Source organism: Stegostoma tigrinum, chromosome 18, assembly GCF_030684315.1.
Source record: "Stegostoma tigrinum isolate sSteTig4 chromosome 18, sSteTig4.hap1, whole genome shotgun sequence".
Taxonomy (NCBI): Eukaryota; Metazoa; Chordata; class Chondrichthyes; order Orectolobiformes; family Stegostomatidae; genus Stegostoma; species Stegostoma tigrinum.
In genome coordinates, this window is record NC_081371.1 from 26,299,625 (window position 1) to 26,322,742 (window position 23,118).

The window sequence follows — 23,118 nt, forward strand, 5'->3', positions numbered from 1 at the left end:
CATGTCATCTAAAGAATGGGAGGGGGAGTGGAAATGGTTTGCGACTGGGAGGTGCAGTTGTTTGTTGCGAACTGAGCGGAGGTGTTCTGCAAAGCGGTCTCCAAGCCTCCGCTTGGTTTCCCCAATGTAGAGGAAGCCACACCGGGTACAGTGGAAGCAGTATACCACATTGGCAGATGTGCAGGTGAACCTCTGCTTAATGTGGAATGTCATCTTGGGGCCTGGGATAGGGGTGAGGGAGGAGGTGTGGGGGCAAGTGTAGCATTTCCTGCGGTTGCAGGGGAAGGTGCCGGGTGTGGTGGCGTTGGAGGGCAGTGTGGAGCGAACAAGGGAGTCATGGAGAGAGTGGTGTCTCTGGAAAGCAGACAGGGGCGGGGATGGTAAAATGTCTTGGGTGGTGGGGTCGGATTGTAAATGGCGGAAGTGTCGGAGGATGATGCGTTGTATCCGGAGGTTGGTAGGGTCGTGTGTGAGAACGAGGGGGATCCTCTTTGGGCGGTTGTGGCGGGGGCGGGGTGTGAGGGATGTGTTGCGGGAAATACTCCCGCACATCCCAGATGTCCAAGTTCTTCAAGGACCGCAACTTTCCCCCCACAGTGAAGCCTTGAAACCATTCATTTGCATGACAAGTTTCACATTGTCAATACATTTACAAATAACTGTACTTCCATATGTTTTTGAACATTTCAGTTGTTTCTTTTGTTTGATCTTTCCTCAAGCGCGGTATAGGTACATAGAATGGATTAAATACTACACGTCATCTAAGACTGGATCAGAAGAGTTATACTGGACCTCCAGAGGAACAGGTATTTGACATGTGTCCTGCTGGCTCCGGGCTTGATGAGGGAAACTACTCTTGTAATGAACTTTACGTTGTGTTTGGAAGTCTCATATACCTTATAAAAGTGGCTTGTCAGATGAAGATGCTATCAGTGAAGGAGGTGTAAGATAATGCAGGGTGTGCGCAAAGCAAATTGGGTAAAATAAATAAATGTGACTAATGCCTCATACAATAGAACAAAACATCAGTAAAATTATGTCATAGAAAGTCATCATTTATGGCAAAATTTTACAGATACCTTTGAAGCTGCAGTTTTTTCTGATGTAGTAGACACAGATCTCCTCGGTGTCATGATTTTGCTGGGAGCTTGTGGGAAGAACTGTGGGTACAGCTTTAATTCCTGCAAAAGCACAGCACAGGATTACAAATCCAGGTAACCATTTGAAGAATTATTTGTTGAACTAATCTTTAACTGTATCAATATAGGGGCTAACAAGCACTGAGTTACTTTAGTGGCTTTTTCTCTCTTTAACGGAACGTGGTTGTCATTGGCTAGCCCAGCATTTATCGATTCTCTAACTCCACTTCCAAAGGTGACACTGAACTGCCTTACTCTGCTGCTACACACCTTTGTACATAGGTTAATCCACAATGCTTTGGAAAAGGAGTTCCAGCATTTTTACTCAGCAACACTGAAGGAATGCAATACAGATAGACTATCATTTGGAAGGGAATTCACTAGTGGTTGTGCCCCCATCCACCTGTTCTCCGTCCTAGATGTTAGAAACCATGAGCTTAGAACATGTGGTCAAAGGAGTCTTGGTGAGATGCTGTAGTGCATCTTTTCGATGGCACATACTACTAGCATTTTCATTAGTGGTGGAGAAGGGAATTTGGATAGTTGTGGATGTGGTGCCAGTCATGTGGGTTGTTCCATTCTGGATAGTGTCCAGTTTTTTGAGTGTGGTTGAAACTGCATTCATCTAAACAAGTGCAGCACGATTCATCTCACTCCTGACTTGTGCTTTGTAGATGATGGACTGGCTTTAGGGAGACAAGAGGTGATTCACTCACTTTAGAATTCCTAGCCTCAGAGTCTAGGAATAGCTATTGTATGTATATATTTATTTATACTGACAGTGAGGGTTCAATGATGGCAATGCCATTGAACATCATGGGTGATGGTTGGATTTTCTCGTGTAGGAAATGTTCATTATCTGGCCCTGTTGTGGTGCAAAGGTTTCCTGCCACTTATCAGCCCAAAGCTGGATATTGTTCAAGTTTTGCTGCACATGGACACAAACTACTTTTGTATCAGAAAAATTGTGAATGGTGCTGAACATTGTGCAATCATCAGCAAGCAGTACCACATTCTCATCAAGGGAAGGTCATTGATAAGAAAGGTGATGATACTCATCTGGTAGTATAGTATTGACAAAATATCTTTTTTTTAGCAATACTCAACTGATGATTGTTTGGTCTTGAACACTACTTTGAGAAACCCCCGCACAGTGTCCACTGGGACTAAAATGATTGAGCTCCAACAGCCACAATCATCTTCATTTGTCCGGGTATAACTCCAACCAACGGAGAATTTTAAACCAATTCCGCTTCACTCCACATTTTTCTGGACTCCTTGCTATCACACTGTGTCAAATGCTGCCTTATCAGGGGCAGCCTCTCCTAGCCCCCTCTGAAATTCAGCTCTTTCATGGTTAGTTCAAGGCTGTGATGAAATAAGAAGATGAATGGCCCAAGTAGGACCCAACTGGGTGTCAGTGAGCAGATATGAGCAGTGTTGCTTGACAGAACTGTTGACAGTCCCCTCCATTACTTTATACAACAATAATTGACTCGGTTGGATTTGTCCTACTATTTGTGGACAGGACATACTTGAGTAAATTTTCACATTACTGCATACTGGGTAGGTGTCAGGGTTGGAGCTGGACGGGAATAGCAGCATGACTAATTTGGAATACAGGTCTTCAATATTAGTGCCAGAATGCTGTCATTGTATTTAAAGTATCCAATGTATTCAGCCATTTCTTGATATCACATGAAATGATAGTTTGAGGTTTTTTGAAATAAGATGGGTTACACACCCCTGACGGTGCTAGCTAGAATGTCCGTCTATGTTGATTTAACTAATTGTTTAGTAAAACTCATACCAGTAATTATTAAGGAAGTAAATTGACAAAGAATGAGGAATGTGCAGATAGGGAATGAAGCGAAACCAATGGCAAGAAAACAATTACTTAAATAAAAGCCCACAAAAGGCTTCCGAATATTTTCTCATGGAAACATAAATCATAGTTCATGGGAAGTATAATGCACACTAATTTAAAAAAAATTCTCCTTCATCTCTAAAATTTAGCCTTGAATCCAGCCTGGGTCAATACAAGGAGTGTTTCCTCTGTGTGATATCCATGATGATCTTTTTTTGATAATATGCTTTCAGTCTAAACCTGGAGGAATGGCCAGGACCAGCCAAATGCTCTACTTCTGTTACTACATTAATCTGAACCAAGAAACAATACTTCCAACATTTAGCGTTAACTGAGGTAATCTCTCTTAAACAGACCTAGTACACAGCTTTAGTGGCATAGCAACCAAGACGCAATGCTCCAACAAGTTAATCTATTAATATAAATGCCCAAAATCTGATTGAGTTCTGGCATCAACAACAGCTGCAGCCAAGCAAGCAGTGAACAGAGGCAGAGATTTGAATTTAGAATCTTCCTGGTCTGTAGAACTCATGATTACATGCATAATCGACTAAATTAGCTGGAAGACTTCCTGCACTAATCTTGATAATGCTTTTAGTGACCATGTAGTCTATAGATGGTCTCTTAGCGCAAAATGTAAATCAGTGGTTCAGGGATGAGAATTGCATGAAATAATCTGCTCATTTTGATTCAATAGGACATTAGCACAAAGAAAAGGAATCTGCTACATGCAATGGTATGTGTATGACTAAACTGTTTGTATAAATCTGGTATGTGGATTTTCTTGTTCTTTAATACAAACAAAGTTAAAATTTGTCATTCTGTACCTGTCACATGAACTTCTCTTTCGTTTTTCTTTTCCTTAGGCTTTCATAGCTCTTTCTCTCATGCTTGCTTTCTGAATGATCTGTTTCCTTATACCAGTGGGTTCTGATCTGGGTGCACTTCTCTTGTGGCACAGTGGTAGTGGCCCTACGTCCGGACTGAGAGGCCTAGGTTCAAGTCTCATTTGCTCCAGAAATGTCTTAAAACATTTCTGAGTAGGTTGATTAGGAAAAATACGTTCACAAAATAAACAAGAGCATCAGAGAACGAATTTGCAATTGGTGTCAGGAAGATGCCTGTCACATCAATTTCTGTTTTGAAGCACACAAGGGAATTGTGTTCTATGTCTGATCAGTGCTGCTGAGAGTGGCCCAAAGACCGGAAAAGCAAGTCACTGCCATGACTGGACCTGCCATTCATTTAGCCCATGTTGTCTTATGATATACATGTTTCTTAAAGTGAATATACTTTCTTTACAAATGACTCAGAGTCCAATCTGTATATTTTATTTTTTAACTGTTACCTTTTTAAAATTCACTTCTTATTACTAATCTGTGTGCATGTGTGTTGCATTTTTATTACTGCTCATGTTTAATATCTAATACACTCACCGTTCATTATCGGTCATAACACTATACTGCGGGATTACTTAATGTCTTTTATCCTACATTTACCAGACAGTTCAACTGCAGGGAAGTCTACATTCTAATTCAATCTTGCCTTCAACTGACTCACAAATTTTCACAATTAGCAGCAGAGAATCCAGAGCCAGTTAGAGAATGTCCAATGCCACCCAGTCTGAAACTAATTCAATCAGTTTTGAATTTGGCACCATTAGCGTCTGGAGCACTGCTATGAATGTACAGACAGCTAATATAAATTGGAAAAGATTAGAAGTAAATTGGGATTGTAATCTTACCAGCAGGACTGAGTGCTTGTTTAATGTGGTTCCTGTTCTGATATATCAGCAGCAGGTTTCTCATAACATTTTCATCCAAACTAAATTTCTTGAGAAGGGCACTGCTGTCACTGAAATTGTGGGAACGTCGACACTCAGCCCCATACTTACAGTTTCCTGAGATTAAGTATGAGCAAATATGGAGTTTATTACAGGTGTGTTTATGTGAACAGCCTCCAAATGGAGAATCCCCATTTCCTCTGTTGTAATGCAAGCAGACCTAAAAAAGAGAAATTTCAAATTCCATGATCGAGGTAAATTGAAACAGAGGAAAATAATACATGCAGTTTGAGGACTTCTTTTGTACTACTCAACTGAGGAAAATTATTGCAGTGAAATTAATATCTTTACATTACAGGCTGCTTAAACCATGCAAGATCAATTGGATGGCATAGGTTTGATACATGGTTAAGCTCTTGGAAACTCCATCATGCTATTAAGTGAGATAACAAAGTGTGGAGCTGGATGAACACAGCAGGCCAAGCAGCGTCTTAGGAGCACAAAAGCTGACATTTCAGGCCTAGGCTCATCTAGAGCCAAAACGTCAGCTTTTGTGCTCCTAAGTTGTTGCTTGGCCTGCTGTGTTCATCCAGCTCCACACTTTGTTATCTCGGATTCTCCAGCATCTGCAGTTTCCATTATCCCCCACTATTAAGTGTATTGTTTGTTACAAATCTATATAAACAACATAGGATCCTAGCTAACAAGGTGTGGAGCTGGCTGAACACAGCAGGCCAGACAGCATCAGAGGAGCAGGGCGGCTGACGTTTCGGGTCTGGCTGGGCAGGCCAATGGGCTTCGGAATTCAAGATTCAAGCTGCTGAACTGTTTGGGTGGCAGCCTCCAATGCCTTTCTGCTAGGATTCTAGTTGTGTTTCTGATCTGTGCACTCTCCATAACATAACACTCGAAGCAGGAGTGGATACTATTTTTTATTCATTCATAAGGTGTCACTGAGCAGGACAATATTTACTGCTTGTCCTAATTGCCCTTGCAAAGTTGATGATGATCTGACTTCTTGAGCCATTGCAGACTATCAGAGGAAGACACAAGCACTGTTGTGTAAGGAATGGAGGTTCATGATTTGATCCAGCGACAGTGAAGGAATGACATTATTGTTCCAGGTCAGGATGGTTTGTGAGGCTTGGAGGGGAACCTGAAGGAGTTGGTCCTCTTGCACATCAATTCATGATTTAATCCTGTCTGTTTTGCCATTCTGGGGCAAATCATTTCAGATTAGATTGTTCTGCAGGAATAGAGTCTTAATGTTACAGTTCTGTCTCTGATCCATAGTTCCTTCCAGAGAGTCATGATTTTGGCTGATGAGTGGCTTCTTAGAATTCAAATCATGTATGATCCTGAGTCTCGTAAAATTACAAACGTATGTAGTAAGAGCAGAAGAAACCCATTTGGATCGCGAGCCTTCTCTGTCATTCAATAAGAACTTGCTGGTCTATTTGTGTTTCTAATCCCATATTCTCATCTACCTTCAATAACCTTTGATTGCCTTACTGAACAGAAGCTATCTACTTCTGCCTTAAAAATACATAATGACTTTGCTTCCACCACTATCTGATGCAAAATGTTTCAAAGTTGCTCAACACTGCAAGAAAAGAAATCTCATCATCTATGGGTAATCCCTAACTTTGAAACAGTGAACCCTAGCTTTGGAACAAGGTGTAGGGCTGGATGAACACAGCAGGCTAAGCAGCATCACAGGAGCAGGAAAGCTGACGTTTTGAGCCTAGACCCTTCTTCAGAAAATTGAAGGGTCTGAAGACCCTTCATTTCTGAAGAAGAGTCTTGACCTGAAATGTTAATTTTCCTGCTCTTCTGATGCTGCTTGGCCTGCTGTGTTTGTCCAGCTTCACACTGTGTTATCACAGTATTCAACATATGGTCACCCCAAATCTGTGTATAACTGAACTGTAACATTCTTACTTTGATGTTCAATTAGTCACATAATGAAGAATTGCAATAAAGAGTACATAATTATATCCTGCTAGCTTTCTTGAACATTCTGTGCCTCCATACTAAGTTTTCGTGATTCATGCACCAAAATACCTGCACATCGGAATTCTGCAATTATTCTCCATTTATGTAATTCTCTTCTTCTTGCCAAACGGAACAAATTTATATTTTGCCACGTTGAAAATCATCTGTGAGACTTCAGCCCACTCACTCACCTATCTTGGTGTTGTCTGTGAATTTAATTACCTTGCTTTTGTTCCCCTCACCTCAGTCATTGACAGAAATTACAAAAAGCTGTGTCCTGACACAGACACCTATGGGGTGCCATTCTTCAAACCTTAATCAAAGACCCTCCACATACTCTCTGTTTTCTGGTGGCCAGCAATACCTCTATTTGTGTTGGCATCCTATCCCACACCATGAACTTTTAACTATTGTACAGTCAGTGGAGAGAGCAGTAAACAGGATTCACAGCAATTCAGGAACTGGAGAATTCAACAATGCTTAATCTAATGCCCCTTCCAAAACTGTAAATCACAAAGCTATAATGATAACCTTCATGTAGCTGACTGCAGTACTTGATTTGAATGTCTATTTGACATATACTCCCCACCTCTACCATCACTTTCTGTCATTATAGACATGAAGAAACTAATGAAAATTCTAGCAAAAATTTGCATTCAAACAATTTTTTGTAGGAAGATATGCAGCAAATATTGAGTTCTTCCTTTGCCATCTATTGAAATGTTCCATTGACAAAGGACAGGAAGCGTTGTAAAGAGTTTAGAATACATACCTCAGGCAGCAATGAAGGGTCATTTTGAAGCAAGAGGAAACGTAATTCATTCATGTCCAGATCCTGAAGCTGGTTAAGGCGAATGATTTTCCAGTTGTGTAGACTATGGATGTCATGGGAATATTTACAAGTATCACTAAAGGGAATAAAAAATAACTATTTCAGAGAAAAAGCTGACAATGAATTTTCATGTCATTCCCTTAGCAAGAGACTAAGGTTAGTTTCTGCTGAGACTAAAACAATGCATGTTTGCTTTCTTCTTATTTAGATCAGGTAGATTATCCCCGGTGGATTTCCTGCAGAGTTTTTGAACCTTTTACAGTTGTACCAAGCAGCCGGTCTCAAGTGGTGGAGAATATAAAGTATGATGACCATTCTCACTAATTCCTGCTGAATGTGCTCAGCGTGTTCTACCAAATTGAATAAAGCCGCAATACAGTGATGTAAGGCCTCACATTTTAATACAGTCCAATTTCCCAAAATTGCAAAACAGACAGAACTATATCATGGATTCTGAAGGACTCTATTGTATGAGATAAAGCCTTTGCATGATTAACATTTGCCTTACAGCCACTCATGAAATGAGGAAGATGAATGGAGTTGTCAGTGGATAGGTGCTCCAATGTCAACTTCAGTTCTATGAAGCAGTTGGCACATTGTCAGCTCCTCACTAGTTGTTATTCTTGGCAAAATACTTTTGCACAATCACAAATGATTCAATGAATGAATCATGCTCAGAGAGTTGACTGTTTTGGTCATTAAACACTATATTACAAACCACAGCACTTCATAATATTTAAGGGTAGACTGGTATTATCTTCAAGCCAAGTCCATTCTGATCAACTCATCCTCAGTTATCATCTCCACCCAATGCTTTTTGCCCTAATTCCAGTTCTACATATGGTTTCTCTGCACTGGATATCCTGATGCTTGTTGAAGCTGGAGTGAACTGCACAGTGTGATGTGAGGTGAATGTGAATCACAGTCTCAAACCCCATAGTCGAAATGTGTGCAAAACACAGAGACAACATCCTACAGCCAGAGGTAAGTGATATCAAAAACAAAGAATCTGATCAAAGGCAAATACTGTTCATGTCAGAAATACAGAAAAAGCTCTGAGAACAGGGCATCATCTGGACATAGGGAAACTGACCAACTCAGATTGGTCATCAGAACTGATGAAATCAAACTGTATAGTCCTGCCTTATTCTGAGCAAACGGTGATAGAAATTAAATAAATAATCAATTGATGAACTATGCCTCCCTCAGTTAAGACAAAATGTAGTATACGAGAACAAGAAGTATCTGAGTCACTTTCAGCCAAAATTGCTAAATGAATGATTTATCTCAACCTCCTTCTGAGGTCCCCAGAATCAGGTATCCAGGTTTTAAGCCATTTTTATTCACACCAGTGGATTTCAAAGAGTGACTGATAGCTTTGAACACAACAAAAACTTTCAACATTGACCTGGCTATAGTTCCTAAAATGTATGCTCTAGAACTATTCATAACTTTGGCCAAGCTATTCCAAAAATGCTACAATACTGGTATCTATCTCAAAAGTGGGAAATTGCCCATGTATGCCCTGTCTTCATAAGCTGGACAAATCCAGTGTGGCCAATAACTGCCCAATCACCCTACCCTCAGTCATCAGCAAATAGGAATGGCTGCAGCAAGTAGGACTTACTTAGCAATAACCGATCAAGTCTAATGAAAGTTCAAGGCATATTACTTTTGGAAACTTAGGTTCTAAATTGGGAAAATGCTTAGTTTTCTGCCTGAATTGTGTTTCTAAATTGTGTCTATTAGGAATTGAAGATATAGTTCCAGTTCATTTTATTAGTTCTGTGAGTGATGTCAAGTTGATTGGAAGTACATCGACAAATATATTTTTAAAGAGGGTTTAAAATCTTGGAGCAGAGCTTGAGGTTAATAGTTTAGTGCATTAGAAAAGAGGAACAAAAAAATATTTTCAGCTGCGTAGCAGCAGGGACCCTGTATCACAGAAAGGCAGAGCCACTTAGAAGGTCAAGCAGTGCACATGAGTTCAGTCAAGCCGAAACAAAAAAGTACTATTAGTAGAGCAGTGTCCAAAACTGTCAGGGCTGGTGAAAAGTCTTGAGTAAGTTAGAAAGATATTCCAGAAGCACAAAACTGCTAGAAGCTGCGGGTATGAAAGACCCACGTGTTTACTCTGAAAACTTTTAGAAGTAAGTAATAAGAAAACTCCAGAAAGTAATTACAAGTGAAAATCTCAACACCGGCGGGGTCTCTCGGTTCCGCAATCGACCAATGAGCACTCACAATTGGTCTGGCTGTTTAAGGCTTTACTCTTTATTTCTTATACGGCCGGGTACAGAGCATCTGGAAACACAGAAGTTGAGCACTTCTGTATTCTTCAGAGGAGCTGCACACACACCTTAATACAAAGACGCTTTTATACTTTCTTAAAGCAGGGTACAAGGCGTGATCGCACAGTACATTCAAACAATTAACAATCAATATGTAATATTGCTTCATTGGCAGTTATTAGGTCCAATGATGTTAACTGGTAAACAACTTATGTCACAGCGTTTAGGTCACTTTTATCTCGCTACAGAGTGTCGCTGCACCTGCACTTGAAGGTCAGTTAAAGCAGTAAGTACTTCTCTATCTTATCAAGTTACTGCTGTATTCTAAAAGGCGCATTGTCTGCTAATCTTTCTTTGCAGAGGTCTGAGGGTTAGTTATTTATGCAGCTCTAGCAGAATTAACAGTTCGCAGCCTAGAAGCCATTTTGTTGTGCTCACTTGCATCGAGAAGCCATCTTGTGCCTGTATCCAAGTTTCAGACTCCCAGGTCCCCCCTTTGGTCATTCCATGACCACACCATAGGGCGGGACAGCATATATCAAATCAGTCCAAGTGGATGGATGCCAAAGCCTGCCAATACTCCTCCATCTCTCAGGGATGGACGACTGGTCCTCCTCATTTTCACTGGGGGCACCATCAGGACAGAGGAGGAGCATTTTCTGAGGGGAACCGATATCACTAATTGAATTCGTTAGTTTAGCAATAACACATTTAACGATAGCAATACCTACAAAAAGACAAAGTAAAATAATACCAAGATATATCGCTAGATTGAGCAGCCAATGGTGCCATGAGCCAAAACTCCAATCTCCCCACCCAGTGCCCTCCGTACAAAGATACGGATGTTATATACACGTTTGGTAATGTTCTCATTGAGGTCGACAACACCCATCATACATTTGCCTTTTACTGCAGTGCAAACCCCACCCTCTTTGGCGAGTAGGTAATCAAGGGCATCGCAGTTTTGCTGGGAGAACAGGCGCCGTTCCGACAGCATGCTCTTAATCCCTTCCGACGCTAAGACTGTCTCGTTACCCAGGACGGTGAGGCCACAGATAAGGTAATTCCAGTTTTGGTGGCTGATGATCCCTGCAGCCCCGCCCAGGGAAAGCCCACTAAGGAATACGTAGCCCAAGGAATCACCTTTACTGCTACCTAAAGCTTTAGCCCCCTGCCACTCTGTGCAAAATTCAGGGGAGACAGCGTACTTAGTAAGGAGACCCCAGTCCCATTCCCAAGTAGAGGGACAGGGGGCAGTAGTCAGGAAGAGTGTCCCTACAGCCACGGCACGAGGGGTGTCTGTCTCATTTAGAAAATTTGTGGCCTTGCCACGGCTAAAGAAGTAATAGCCAGGTCTGGTGTAGATTACGCCTGAGATTTCAGTGTTCAGGAGGCCTTTTAGATTGGGCTCGGGCAGGAGCCAATGCTGGAAAGGTTGGGGGTTATTTTTGCATACTGGATGAGGGCAGTTGTTATTTTCTGTGAACTCAATGGCGTACTTGCTTCCGTTGCTAGTATCGAGTTTGAGATGCGTCCCGTTGCCAATACTGCAGAGGGCCGTAACTCCCTTACCAATAGGGACGCACTCCTCCTCCTGGCAGGTGCATGTGACACGGGATCCTGTAATGGAGCAGGAGCAATTTATGCATTTGACTAAGACGCACATGGTATGTTCAGTGACCACAACCTTAGCACAGCCCCATTCAGTGCCATTACAGCAACTTAGGTAGGTTATTCTAGACCTATTGAAAGAGGTTGTCAGGCAGGTGGCGGAGGGGGCAAGGTAATACTCAAAGGAGATGTTACCCGGTGGAGCCCCTTCAGAGGGGTTTCACACTCTGTCATTGGGTCGCACAAGGGGGAAAGGGGTCAAGGAGTCCTTGGCAGACATGAGGTCATAGCAGACCACCTCATCCCAGTCGAACATTTTAATGTGAGCTTGAACAAACAAATTGTTAGTGAAAGACGATATTTCCCATTCTCCCTTGTGCAGTGTGAGATTCAGATCTCTTTCAGCAAGGGCAAGGCTTACCAGGGCCGCCCACAGCACAGCTGAAATCAAACTGGCATAAAACACCTTGTCAGGGTAAAGGCCATTGAAACTTGTCCTGCAAACGAACTATCCGATCTTCTTGATGCAATTGGCCATTGTGACAGTGAATCTTGGTAACGTCCCATGCATCGAAGGAATCTGTCCCTTGGCACACAAAGACATCTTTTTGGCATAAATGGTACATGGTCTCTGGTTGCTCAGGCTAACACTGGTAAATAGTCCCTTCTTGAGCACTAATACCAATGATGACAAGTCCACATAACAGGGTAAGTTCGATCTTCATCATAATGGTCGTCCTGGAACAAGGATTAGGATATCTAAAACAAAAGAAGAAGTACTAATCGAAACATACAGTTTTGGTTGTATCATAAGGGTCTGGTTTGTTACCAACTGATTCTGGTTCCTCTCCCAGTTCCTCATCGTCTCCATCTCCATCATCTCCTCCCTTGGAAGGGGCTCGACTGATGACCTTGAAATGATGGAGGTGAACCCAGGCGGAGCGCCCAGCGACCTTAACAGCAGTAGGGGTAGTGAGGAGAACGTAGAAGGGCCCCTCCCATTGAGGTTGGAGGCCACGGCGTGTCCAATTCTTGATGAGAACGAAGGAGCCGGGTTCTACAGCCAGAACAGTGTCGAGTGAGGGGAGCTTTTCATAAGCAGCATGAACCTGGGAGTGAAGACCTCGCAAAATTTTAGTCAAAGCAAGAATATAGGAGGACATGTCTTTAGTCATGTGATGGAAATGAGCAGGGGAAGAGGCATCATTCCAGGGCATGCGGAAAGCCTGACCGTAAACGATTTCAGCTGGGGATAAGTGAGTTTTGCCCGCGGGAGTGCAACGCGGGTGGAACAATACCAGAGGCAATAACTGAACCTAGGAGAGACTGGTCTCAGAAGTCAATTTGGCAAGTTTAGTTTTCAAAGTCTGGTTACAAAGGTCTATGAGCCCCGCAGCCTGAAGGCGATACGCATAATGAAGCTAGCGGCGGATCCCAAAATGACAGCATATTTCATTATTGATGTCCCCAGTAAAGTGGGGCCATTGTCAGGGAACAGGCAAAAGGGAATACCAAAACGGGGAATAATTTCTTTGAGCAGAATATTTACAACTGTCTTGGCAGTAGCATTAAAGCAGGATAAGCCTCAGCCTATTTAGAAAAAAACATCAACAATAACCAGAACATACTTGTAATACTGACATCTTTGCATCTCAATAAAGTCAAGCTGAAGGATCTGAAAGGGCCCTTCAGGAAGGGGTGTCTGTCCCATTGGGCAAGGCACACCCTTGCCCAGGTTATGTTCTTGGCATGTGAGGCATTGAGCACTGACACACTCTGTGCCATTTGCTGGAGGCACGGGTGCCACCAGGTGGTCAAGAGGAGGTCAGAAGCAGACCGAGCGCCACAATGAGTAGCATTATGCAAATAATCAATAACCCATGAGGCAAGAGCGTTAGACATACAAATCTGCCCAGCCGGAGTGGTCCAGAGTTTAGTAACAGGGTTACAATAACAGCCAGCGTGAGCAGCTTCTCAGAGTCAGAGGCATCCCACTGTAAGATAACAACATCCTCAATGGTTGGCATTAGCTTGACAGAGGTCGACTCACTCTTGTCAGAGCTTTCAGTCTGGCTCATCATTTTAGCCACAATCATAAGATGGCTATGAGAGGCAATTTGGTGGCCTCATCAGCAGCACAGTTACCAATGTCCACAGGGGATCAGCCAGTAGCATGGGCAGCGCAATTGATAACAGAAACCTGTTTTGGAAGCAGGAGCATGGTTAAAAGGTCCAAAACAAGCTGGCGATGCCAAATCCAAACTTTCGTTGTCTCCCGCACCCAAACTAAAGCCAATCATCGAACTACTCAGCTCCTTTCGTTTGTCAGTCACCGGTGACTTTTCTTTTTGTTTCTGTTGACGTTTGACTCAAGCACATTCGTTTTTGAGGACCTCAATTAATTTTATGGTACCATTATCAGTCAGTTCAGTTCCCAATTTGGTGGCAGACTTCTGCCATGAATTTAAGACCGATTGTGTGTGACTTTCATCACAAAATTGTCACGAAAGTCTAATCAATTCTTTCGTTTTTGAGCCCATGTTTCATCGCCAAGTCAATTGTGGCCACTGTTCATCACCTAATTTCTTAATTAAGGCGCCACAAAGTTCACGCAGGCTTTCAGATTTATCCGGATACTCTTCACATAGTTTCACCAGTGAAGAAGACTGGTCTTCCGTCTTATCTATATTATTACCCATCTTAATCAACCTTCCTTTATAATCTCGACCTAAAAGTTTTACTAATCAACAATCTGTCAACGGGCAATAAACTAATGACTTCCACAAAACCTTCACAACATCCTAAACCCTGACAGTCTCGTTATAATATATCGCGATACTTCCTTGTTTCGTCTGTCACAGGCTAATTTGGAAATCACTTTAGACAATGCCAATTTGACCAAATTTGAGTCCCCGACTCATTTAAATTCTTCAACACTCAGGTCCCTGACCTGTCTATTTCGTCTCTCAATTCATAATGTTAGAGTCCCCGGCTCTATTCCGGATCCCCGATCCATAGGTCCCCGACCTTTAAATGGAGTCCCTGGCTCCCTCCTATCTTTTCAATGTTAGAGTCCCTGACTCTATTCCGGAACCCCAACCCGTAGGTCCCCGACCTTTAAGTGGTGTTCCTGACTCCCTTCTAATCTTTCCAAGACTGATGCTTTTTCAGGCAGGACTTAAACTATCTGCAGCGAAGGGTCGAGTTCACCGCAACTTGAATGAGAAGAAAACCAAACAGAGAAAATACTCGTGTCCAGCCAGCCGATTCCTCTACACTCAATAGTGGAGGACTCAAGGCTCCTACACCGCTGCCCAGAATCCATCCGTACCGAATATGAGTCACGGCACCAAATGAAAATCTTGACCCCTGGCGGGGTCTCTCGGTTCCGCAATCGATCAATGAGCACTCACAATCGGTCTGGCTGTTTAAGGCTTTACTCTTTATTTCTTATACGGCCGGGTACAGAGCATCTGGAAACACAGAAGTTGAGCACTTCTGTATTCTTCGGAGGAGCTGCACACACACCTTAATACAAAGACGCTTTTATACTTTCTTAAAGCAGGGTACAAGGCGTGATTGCACAGTACATTCAAACAATTAACAATCAATATGTAATATTGCTTCATTGGCAGTTATTAGGTCCAATGATGTTAACTGGTAAACAACTTATGTCACAGCGTTTAGGTCACTTTTATCTCGCTACAGAGTGTTGCTGCACCTGCACTTGAAGGTCAGTTAAAGTGGTAAATACTTCTCTATCTTATCAAGTTACTGCTGTATTCTAAAAGGCGCATTGTCTGCTAATCTTTCTTTGCAGAGGTCTGAGGGTTAGTTATTTATGCAGCTCTAGCAGAATTAACAGTTCGCAGCCTAGAAGCCATTTTGTTGTGCTCACTTGCATCGAGAAGCCATCTTGTGCCTGTATCCAAGTTTCAGACTCTCACCTGTACTAACCAATAAACAAGAATGAATAAAAGAAATAAATAAAATAAAGTGACCTTTTGCTAAGCTTTGAGGCAATATAATATTATTTAGGGCAAAAGTATTTTAATAAGGACGTTTCTATTAGTTCTTGTATAATAGAACATTGGGCCAAATATTCCAAGGAGTGGCAATCATTGACAGATTGTACACCAATCCTTTTGAAGATGGTAGAAAAGTCCCATATGCTGATCAGCTTCCTACGAAATATGAAGCTGTACTTCCATTCTGACAATTTCCCTGTACCACAGAACAGTGGAGGGGAAGGCAAACAACATCCCCTTTATCAAAGCACTTAGTTACTGTATTCTGAGATCAGGTAGCAGGAACAAGCAGGGTGTCCCGAGGTAGAATGGAGGGTGTTGGTTCCTGTGGTGGGGGCTTTCCCCTCCCAAGGGGGAGAGTAGGAGATAATGTCCTGGGGGTGGAGGGTTGTTATGTCAGGGTCTGGAAGTGTTAAGGGCTCTGAGGGGTCACGTCGGGACTGTGTATAAGTTTAGGGGTCAGTTGAATAACTACTCAGGATTTAGATTGGTATTTAATAGTCTAACTTTTCCTGAGTAACTATTTACTTAACTGCAGCAGTTCCTGACATAACGGAATTATCCAGTGGAATCTTCCAATTTCCTGGACAGTTCCTTTGGAATGGGCTGCAATGGGAATTCCTCATGGTCACCATGCACGCTGCAGAAACAACAGTCTGATCATCAGAAAATCTGGGCCATGATTTTTGTGTTTTTTTCCCTTTAGTGTTAATTTTTTTATGTCCTTTTGTTAAAAACACATTAGTAGCCTCTTGTGAATATGGTTTGGTGACTGAATGGCATGGTACAAAAAGCAGAATTAAAACATTTGGTATATCAAATCAGGATTGGCTTTGACCCTGACTTTTCCAGTATTAACAGCAGGGATCATAATACAATTGATACTCACAAATACTCTGTTAAATAATTGCTGTTGAGTTTGGGCTCTGCGTGACCACTCAGCCTCAAGCATCTTCTGAAAACTGAAGTTGAGGGTAGAGTGACTGCCCTTGACATCAACGCACCATTGGGGAACAAAGCATTAGCATGTAGGTGTCCTAACAAAATGTTATCCTTTCTACAGAAGAATTAAATATGATAGTAAAGATGTATTGCTTTAGGTAAACAGGGTATTGGTGAGACTGCACCTCGAATACTATGTGCAGTTTTGGACTCCTTATTTAAGGAAGGAAGTAAATGTATTGGAGGACATTTCACAGATTGAAACCTGAAATTAGTGGGTTTCCTTATGAGGAAGCATTGGGCAGGCTGGGATCATTTTCTCTGAAGATTTAAAGAAAGAGGGGTGATTTGAATGAAGCTTATAAGATCCTAAAATGGTATTGATAAACAGCATGTGCAAAGGATGATTCTTCTTGTGGGCGAATCTAGAATTAGGAGTCATCGTTTAAAAATAAGAGGTCACCCTATGAGAAGATTTTTCTTTTCCCAGAGGACAGTGAGTCTTTGGAACTTACTTCATTATAAGCAGCGGAAGCAGAACCTTTGAATATTTTTAGCGCAGAGACATGTAGATTCGTGAGTAGCAAGGGGAGAAAAGGTGGGTTGCAGGAATGTCCAGTAATCAGATGTAACCATGATCTTATTGAATGGCAGAGCATACTCATGGGGTCAAATGGCCTACTCCTGCTCCTAATTTGTATGTTTGTAATTCCACCTCCAAAACATTAGCCCAGGTTGCAAAATTACCTTGAATGCCATAGATTGTCATTTCTGTCATTAATCTGTTGTCTGGATCCTTATCAAATGCCTTCTGGCAAACCACATAGAAACTTGGCAGTTTCATTTTGTGTAAAATTAAATTTTAGTGGACTGAGATTTTGATTGTGAAATTGACAGCATCCAAAAACACACAGACCAAGGATGTGGCAATACCCAACAGCTACCGCTTCCAATGCAGGCAGCAGGAAGCAGACAGGCGTTGTCCTCATTGTGATGTTGACCTAGAAAATACACATGGAAAAACATTGCAGAGGGCAGGCTCAAAAACGTTTCACCAATTTACTGGAGGTTTTGGAGATGGTAGTGTAAAGAAAGACGTCTTCTATTCGAAGCGAGTTGTGATGATACATACGTGCTATATATTTTCATTTCTGGAGCGTTTTTTTAGAGATTTCAAGTTCGTGGCACATAGGTGTTGATTGTTTTTGCAAAAGGTTTGAAAAGAAATAAATTAATGAGTTCTTTCCTCAGCAATGACATAATCCAGCATATGTCAGTGAGCAGGTGATGGCAAAATCCCCAGTGTGTTAATGGAAGATTGTTGATTCTCTGGGGATCACAGCAGGGAATGAAAACATTGAAAGTCATCAGCCTGCTTTGGATTTAGAATAAGCAAAGATTGATTTTATCTTAAAAAAACCCAGAGATTAAAGCTTTTGGGAGTTTTGGAAGACAACAGACTAGAATCAGAAGCAAATACAGATTCTCTTAGAAAGGTATGGAGAACTACTCAATGCAAACACAGTTACCTTGATGCAGAAGTTTAGTTTGGGAAACTTCTAAACCAGATGTATTTAGATAGAAATTTGCAGATTATTAAAAGACTGTGTCATGACCATTGGTCAGAATCCTGAAGCATTATGGACATTTTTAATTTTACCTCCAAAATGTGTATCTTAACACGGGCTGATACAGCCAACAATGGCTGCAGATATACATTTGGACAGAAAGAGAGAGAGAGAGAGAATTTCACACATAAAGAAGTAAAGGAAACATTAAATGACAACCCTTCAAAGGGGAAGAAATAAATCAGAATGGATTATATTATGATCTGTTGTGTCTACAAAGATAACAAAGGTTGCAACAGCCTGTGGGTTATATCCCAAACTGCAAACAGATTTTGTGCTATTCCGGAATACAGGAAGGCATGGGTTAAAAAGCCAGTTTCAACTATACTGGTGTGTCCATGTGGGTCTCAGCAGCACAGGAAACGGGACTCTGTCTTTCAAGTTCATTTGGGTCTGGGAGAAAGGTATCCACAAGAGAAGGGGTCTACTTTTAAATCAACCAAGAGGTGAGTGAATACAGAAGGGAAGGCAGTTCATCCTTTATCACTTGTATGTTTAACCATTTGGAGCATTCCAAATTCAACCATTACAAATTGGCATACCTGACCTGACATTTGGGCATTACAACTGAGAAAGTCTAAACTTTCAGTGTTGCAAGTATTCATTTGAAAAGACTTCACAGTTGACATGTCAGAATTGGAGAAATACAGTTAAGTCAAACCTAAAGATTTGATATAGAAAACCAATTTCTCTGGGCTTGAAATGTTGTAAAGTGATGGTTTTGGACAATTGCTGAGATTGTTTTGCTGTGTGTTTTAAGATCCTTTAAACTATGTCCTACATTAAGAAAGCTTGGTCTGTTTTATTATTCTTACATATAATGAACTTCTGTTTCTTTGTTAAAGAAAATCCATATCCTCATCTGCCGATATTTCAGAGAATGATCACCGAATTCAATTGGAAAAATCGAAATGTTTCATTCTGAGTTCTGGCTTGTCCAAGAGTAACATCAACTGAGATCATAACAGAATCCTAGATAATAAAATATGAGGCTGGATGAACACAGCAGGCCCAGCAGCATCTCAAGAACACAAAAGCTGATGTTTCAGGCCTAGGCCCTCTCTGATGAAGGGTCTAGGCCCGAAACGTCAGCTTTTGTGCTCCTGAGATGCTGCTGGGCCTGCTGTGTTCATCCAGCCTCACATTTTATTATCTTGGATTCTCCAGCATCTGCAGTTCCCATTATCACTCATAACAGAATCCTGATGCCTCCAGACAAGTGAATTGGGCCATTTGAGGGTTGTTTCCCTCTAACATTAGAACAGTAGGTGTTCTGATAATTGCCTTTATTGTCTCTCAAGTATACGTATAATTATTATTACCATTGACTGTCATTGTGTATATGTGGCCATTAGTTACCACGGTGACCACTGTAAACTTAATTCATATGAAACTCAAAGCTTTGAAACCAATTTTCTTTTAGAATACTTATGTAAACCATTTCCTAACATCTAAACATTCAGATGCCACAAATTTGTGACTTCATTAAAAAAAGTTCTATGTTCTATGTTCTATTAGTCAAGTATGTTCCATCCTTCATAAATCCATTCTAACTCTCATAGATCAACTACACTGCCACTATATCCTTGATAATAAGTTCTAGTATATTTCACACAACCGACAAGTCTGCAGTTTCTTGGTTTCTCTCTTTCTTTAATAATGGATGAACATTATCAATGGACAAGAAATTACAAACTTAAAAAGCTTTTTACATGTACGTGAGGAAGAAGAGAATAGCCAGAGAAAGGGTAGGGCCAATCAAGGATTGTAAAGAGAATTTGTGCATGGAGCCTAAAGGAGATAGGATAGGTCCTTAATGAATACATTTCTTGGGTATTCACAACTGGGAGGGACCTAGTTGTAGAGGAGGACAGTGTGAAACAGGCTGGTAGGCTAGAGGAGGTTGATGTTGGTAAGGCAAACATACTAGGAATTTTGAGGAACTTGAAGATAGATAAGTCCCCCCGGGCCTTATGGGATTTATCCAAGGATTCTATGGGAAGTGAGAGAAGAGATCACAGGGTCTTTGGTGTTGATCTTTTGTCCCCAGTGTTCAAGGATATAGTGCCGGAAGATTGGAGAGAGGTAAACGTCATTCCCCTGTTCAAAGAAAGGAACAGGGATAACCCTGGAAATTACAGACCAGTTAGTCTTATGCCAGTTGTGGGCAAATTATTGGAAAGGGGTCTGAGAGATAGGATTTATGATCACTTGGAAAGTCACAGTTTGATTTGAGATAGTCAGGATTGTGGACTTGTGAGGGGTAGATCATGCCTCACAAACCTTGTTGAATCCTTTGAAGAGGTGACCAAACACATGGATGAAGGTAGAGCAGTGGATGTAGTAGGCATGGATTTTAGTAAGGCTTTTGATCAGGTTCCTCCTGGCTGGCTCATGCAGAAAATAAGGAGACATGGGATAGGGGGAAATGTGGTAGATTAGATTCAGAATTGGCTGACCCTTAGAAGACAAAGGGTGGTAGTGGAGGAAAATATTAAACATGGTGCTCAGTTACGAGTGGTGTACCACAAGGATCTGTTCTGGGTCCTCTTCTATTTGTGATTTTTGTAAATGATTTGGATAAAGGAATAGTAGGGTGGATGAATGAGTTCATGGATGATATGAAGGTGGGTCGCATTGTGGGCAGTGTGGAGAGCTGTTTTAGATTACAAAGGGACATTGATAGGATGCAGAGTTGGGCTGAGAAGTGGCATATGGTGTTTAACCCTGAAAAGTGTGAGGTGATTCATTTTGGAAGGACAAACTTGAAAGCAGAACACAGGGTTAATGGAAAGATTATTGGTAGTGTGGAGGAGCAGAGGGATCTTGGGTTCATGTCCACACTTCCCTGAAAGCTGCTATCCAGGTGGATAGAGATGTTAAGAAACGTACAGTGTGTTAGCTTTCATTAATAGAGGGATTGAGTTCAAGAGCCGTGAAGTTATGCTCCAGCTATACAAAACTCTGGTTCAGCCACATCAGGAGTATTGTGTCCAGTTCTGGTCGCCTCATTACAGGGAAGATGTGGAAGCGTTGGAAAAGCTGCAGAGGAGATTTACTCGGATGTTGTCTGGAATGGAGGGAAGGTCTTACGAGGAATGGTTGAGCGAGCTAGGTCTTTTCTCTTTAGAACAACGAAGGATGAGAAGTGACTTGATAGAGGTGTACAAAATGATCAGAGGTATAGATAGAGTGGACAGCCAGAGACTTTTTCCTCGGGTGGAGGTAGCTATTATAGTTTTAAAGTGAGTGGAGGTAGATATCGGGGAGACGTCAGAGGTAGGTTCTTTTCTCAGAAAGTGGTTGGGGCGTGGAATGCATTGCCGGAGAGGGTAGTGGATTCAGCCTCATTAGTGGCATTTAAGCAGCTATTAGATAGGCATATGGATGATAGTATGAGGTAGAGGTGGAGGTTAGGTAGTTCTTAGGATTAGGGTATAAGTTTGGCACAACATCATGGGCCATAGGGCGTGTACTGTGCTGTACTGTTCTATGTTAAATTATAGTTTTGCTACCAATGTCCATTTACCATGAATTAAATGCTTAAAAATGCTCTTTTACAATTCAAATGGCACAATTGTTACACCTGGAGACCTTCTGAAAATTATGACTATTATTTCAGTAAAACCTCACCCCTTTCTTTTAGTGATCTAAAGTGGAAAACATCTTATGAATTGTCCACAGTACCACTCAGACTTACCTTCAGTCTGTTTTAGAATTAATAGCAGAAATGTTCACAATGTAAACACAATCATCAGTTATAATTACACTCTCAGTAAATTATTTTGATACTGTTAAACAGTATAATCTGAATATGACCAATACTGAGATAGCAGGAACTGCCAATGCTGGAGAATCTGAGATAGCAAGGTGTGGAGCTGGATGTACACAGCAGGAAAGCTGACGTTTCGGCTCGAGACCCTTCTTCAGAAAAATCTTTCTGCTCCTCTGCTGCTTAGCCTGTTGTGTTCATCTAGCTCTACACCTTGTTACCTTATGACCAATACTGATTTTAGCTTTTGCTGCAATATCAGTCAGTTGCGATTTTTGCCTTTTTGCCTGCTTACTAGTGCTTTCCTACGTTTTAAGATTTCTTTACAGCTGCTGTCATACCAAGCACATAAACAAAGATAATGAACTGCTTTGAAAATTAATGCAAATTGTATAATCAGAATGAGGCAAGCAAAAACATGGAAGGATGCTTCCAATCAGTGTTACAACCCTATTCCCTAGACATTCTCACTCCCACTTAATTGACCCCCATGTTCCCAGTGGAGAGTGAAGCAGCATTTAAAATGATCTATGAGGAAGTTTCTGCAAATATGGAAGGAGCTGCAGCTTCTTTACATCAGTGAGACCAAGCGTAGACTTGCAGACCGCTTTGCCAAGCATCTTCGCCTCGGCCTTCATGGCCAAACTAACCTCCCGGTCACCACCCATTTCAACTCCCTGTCCCACTCACCCTCCGACATGTCTGCCCTTGGTCTCCTCCAGGGTTTTAGCGAATCGGAATGCATATGTGAAGAACACCTCATCGTCCGCCTGGACACCCTACAGCCCAGAGGACTCAACATTGAGTTCTCCTGTTTCAAATAACCTCACCCATTCCCCGGCTCCCCTTCCAGACCCACCTCCTCCCTTCCAATCCACCTTCTGACCCTCCCTTCCAGCCACCAACTGGATTCATCCCTCCCATTGACCAACCAGGTCACACTTGCTACCAGTGTTCACCTATCACCACCATTCTGCTACCCACCCCCCTCTCTCTTTATGTGCAGCTCCTCCTACACCCAAATCCAGTCCTGAAGAGGGGTAATACCCAAATCACTGACTGTACCTTTCCTCCAGAAGCTGCCAGGCTTGCTATGTTCTTCCAGCCTCCTGTTTGTCTACCATGGAAGGGGCTACAGTAAAAAATGCTCTTCCCCACCATCCCAATGGACTTTTATTACACTGACTGTGTACTATGCTACTTAGAATGTATTTCACAATCACAGAATGT

General features: G+C 41.8%; 1 protein-coding gene across 1 annotated transcript in view; it reads right to left on the reverse strand.

Moving 5' to 3' along the window:
* The window catches only part of LOC125460941 (protein mono-ADP-ribosyltransferase PARP12-like), a 68,645-nt gene that overhangs the window by 44,543 nt on the left and 984 nt on the right, over positions 1–23,118 (reverse strand). Inside the window, exons 2-4 of the mRNA XM_059652414.1 lie at positions 7,557–7,692; positions 4,751–5,009; positions 1,080–1,181 (exon numbers count right to left, since the gene is read on the reverse strand). Coding sequence (XP_059508397.1) covers positions 1,080–1,181; positions 4,751–5,009; positions 7,557–7,692 — 497 coding nt within the window. The remainder of the gene's footprint in view (positions 1–1,079; positions 1,182–4,750; positions 5,010–7,556; positions 7,693–23,118) is intronic.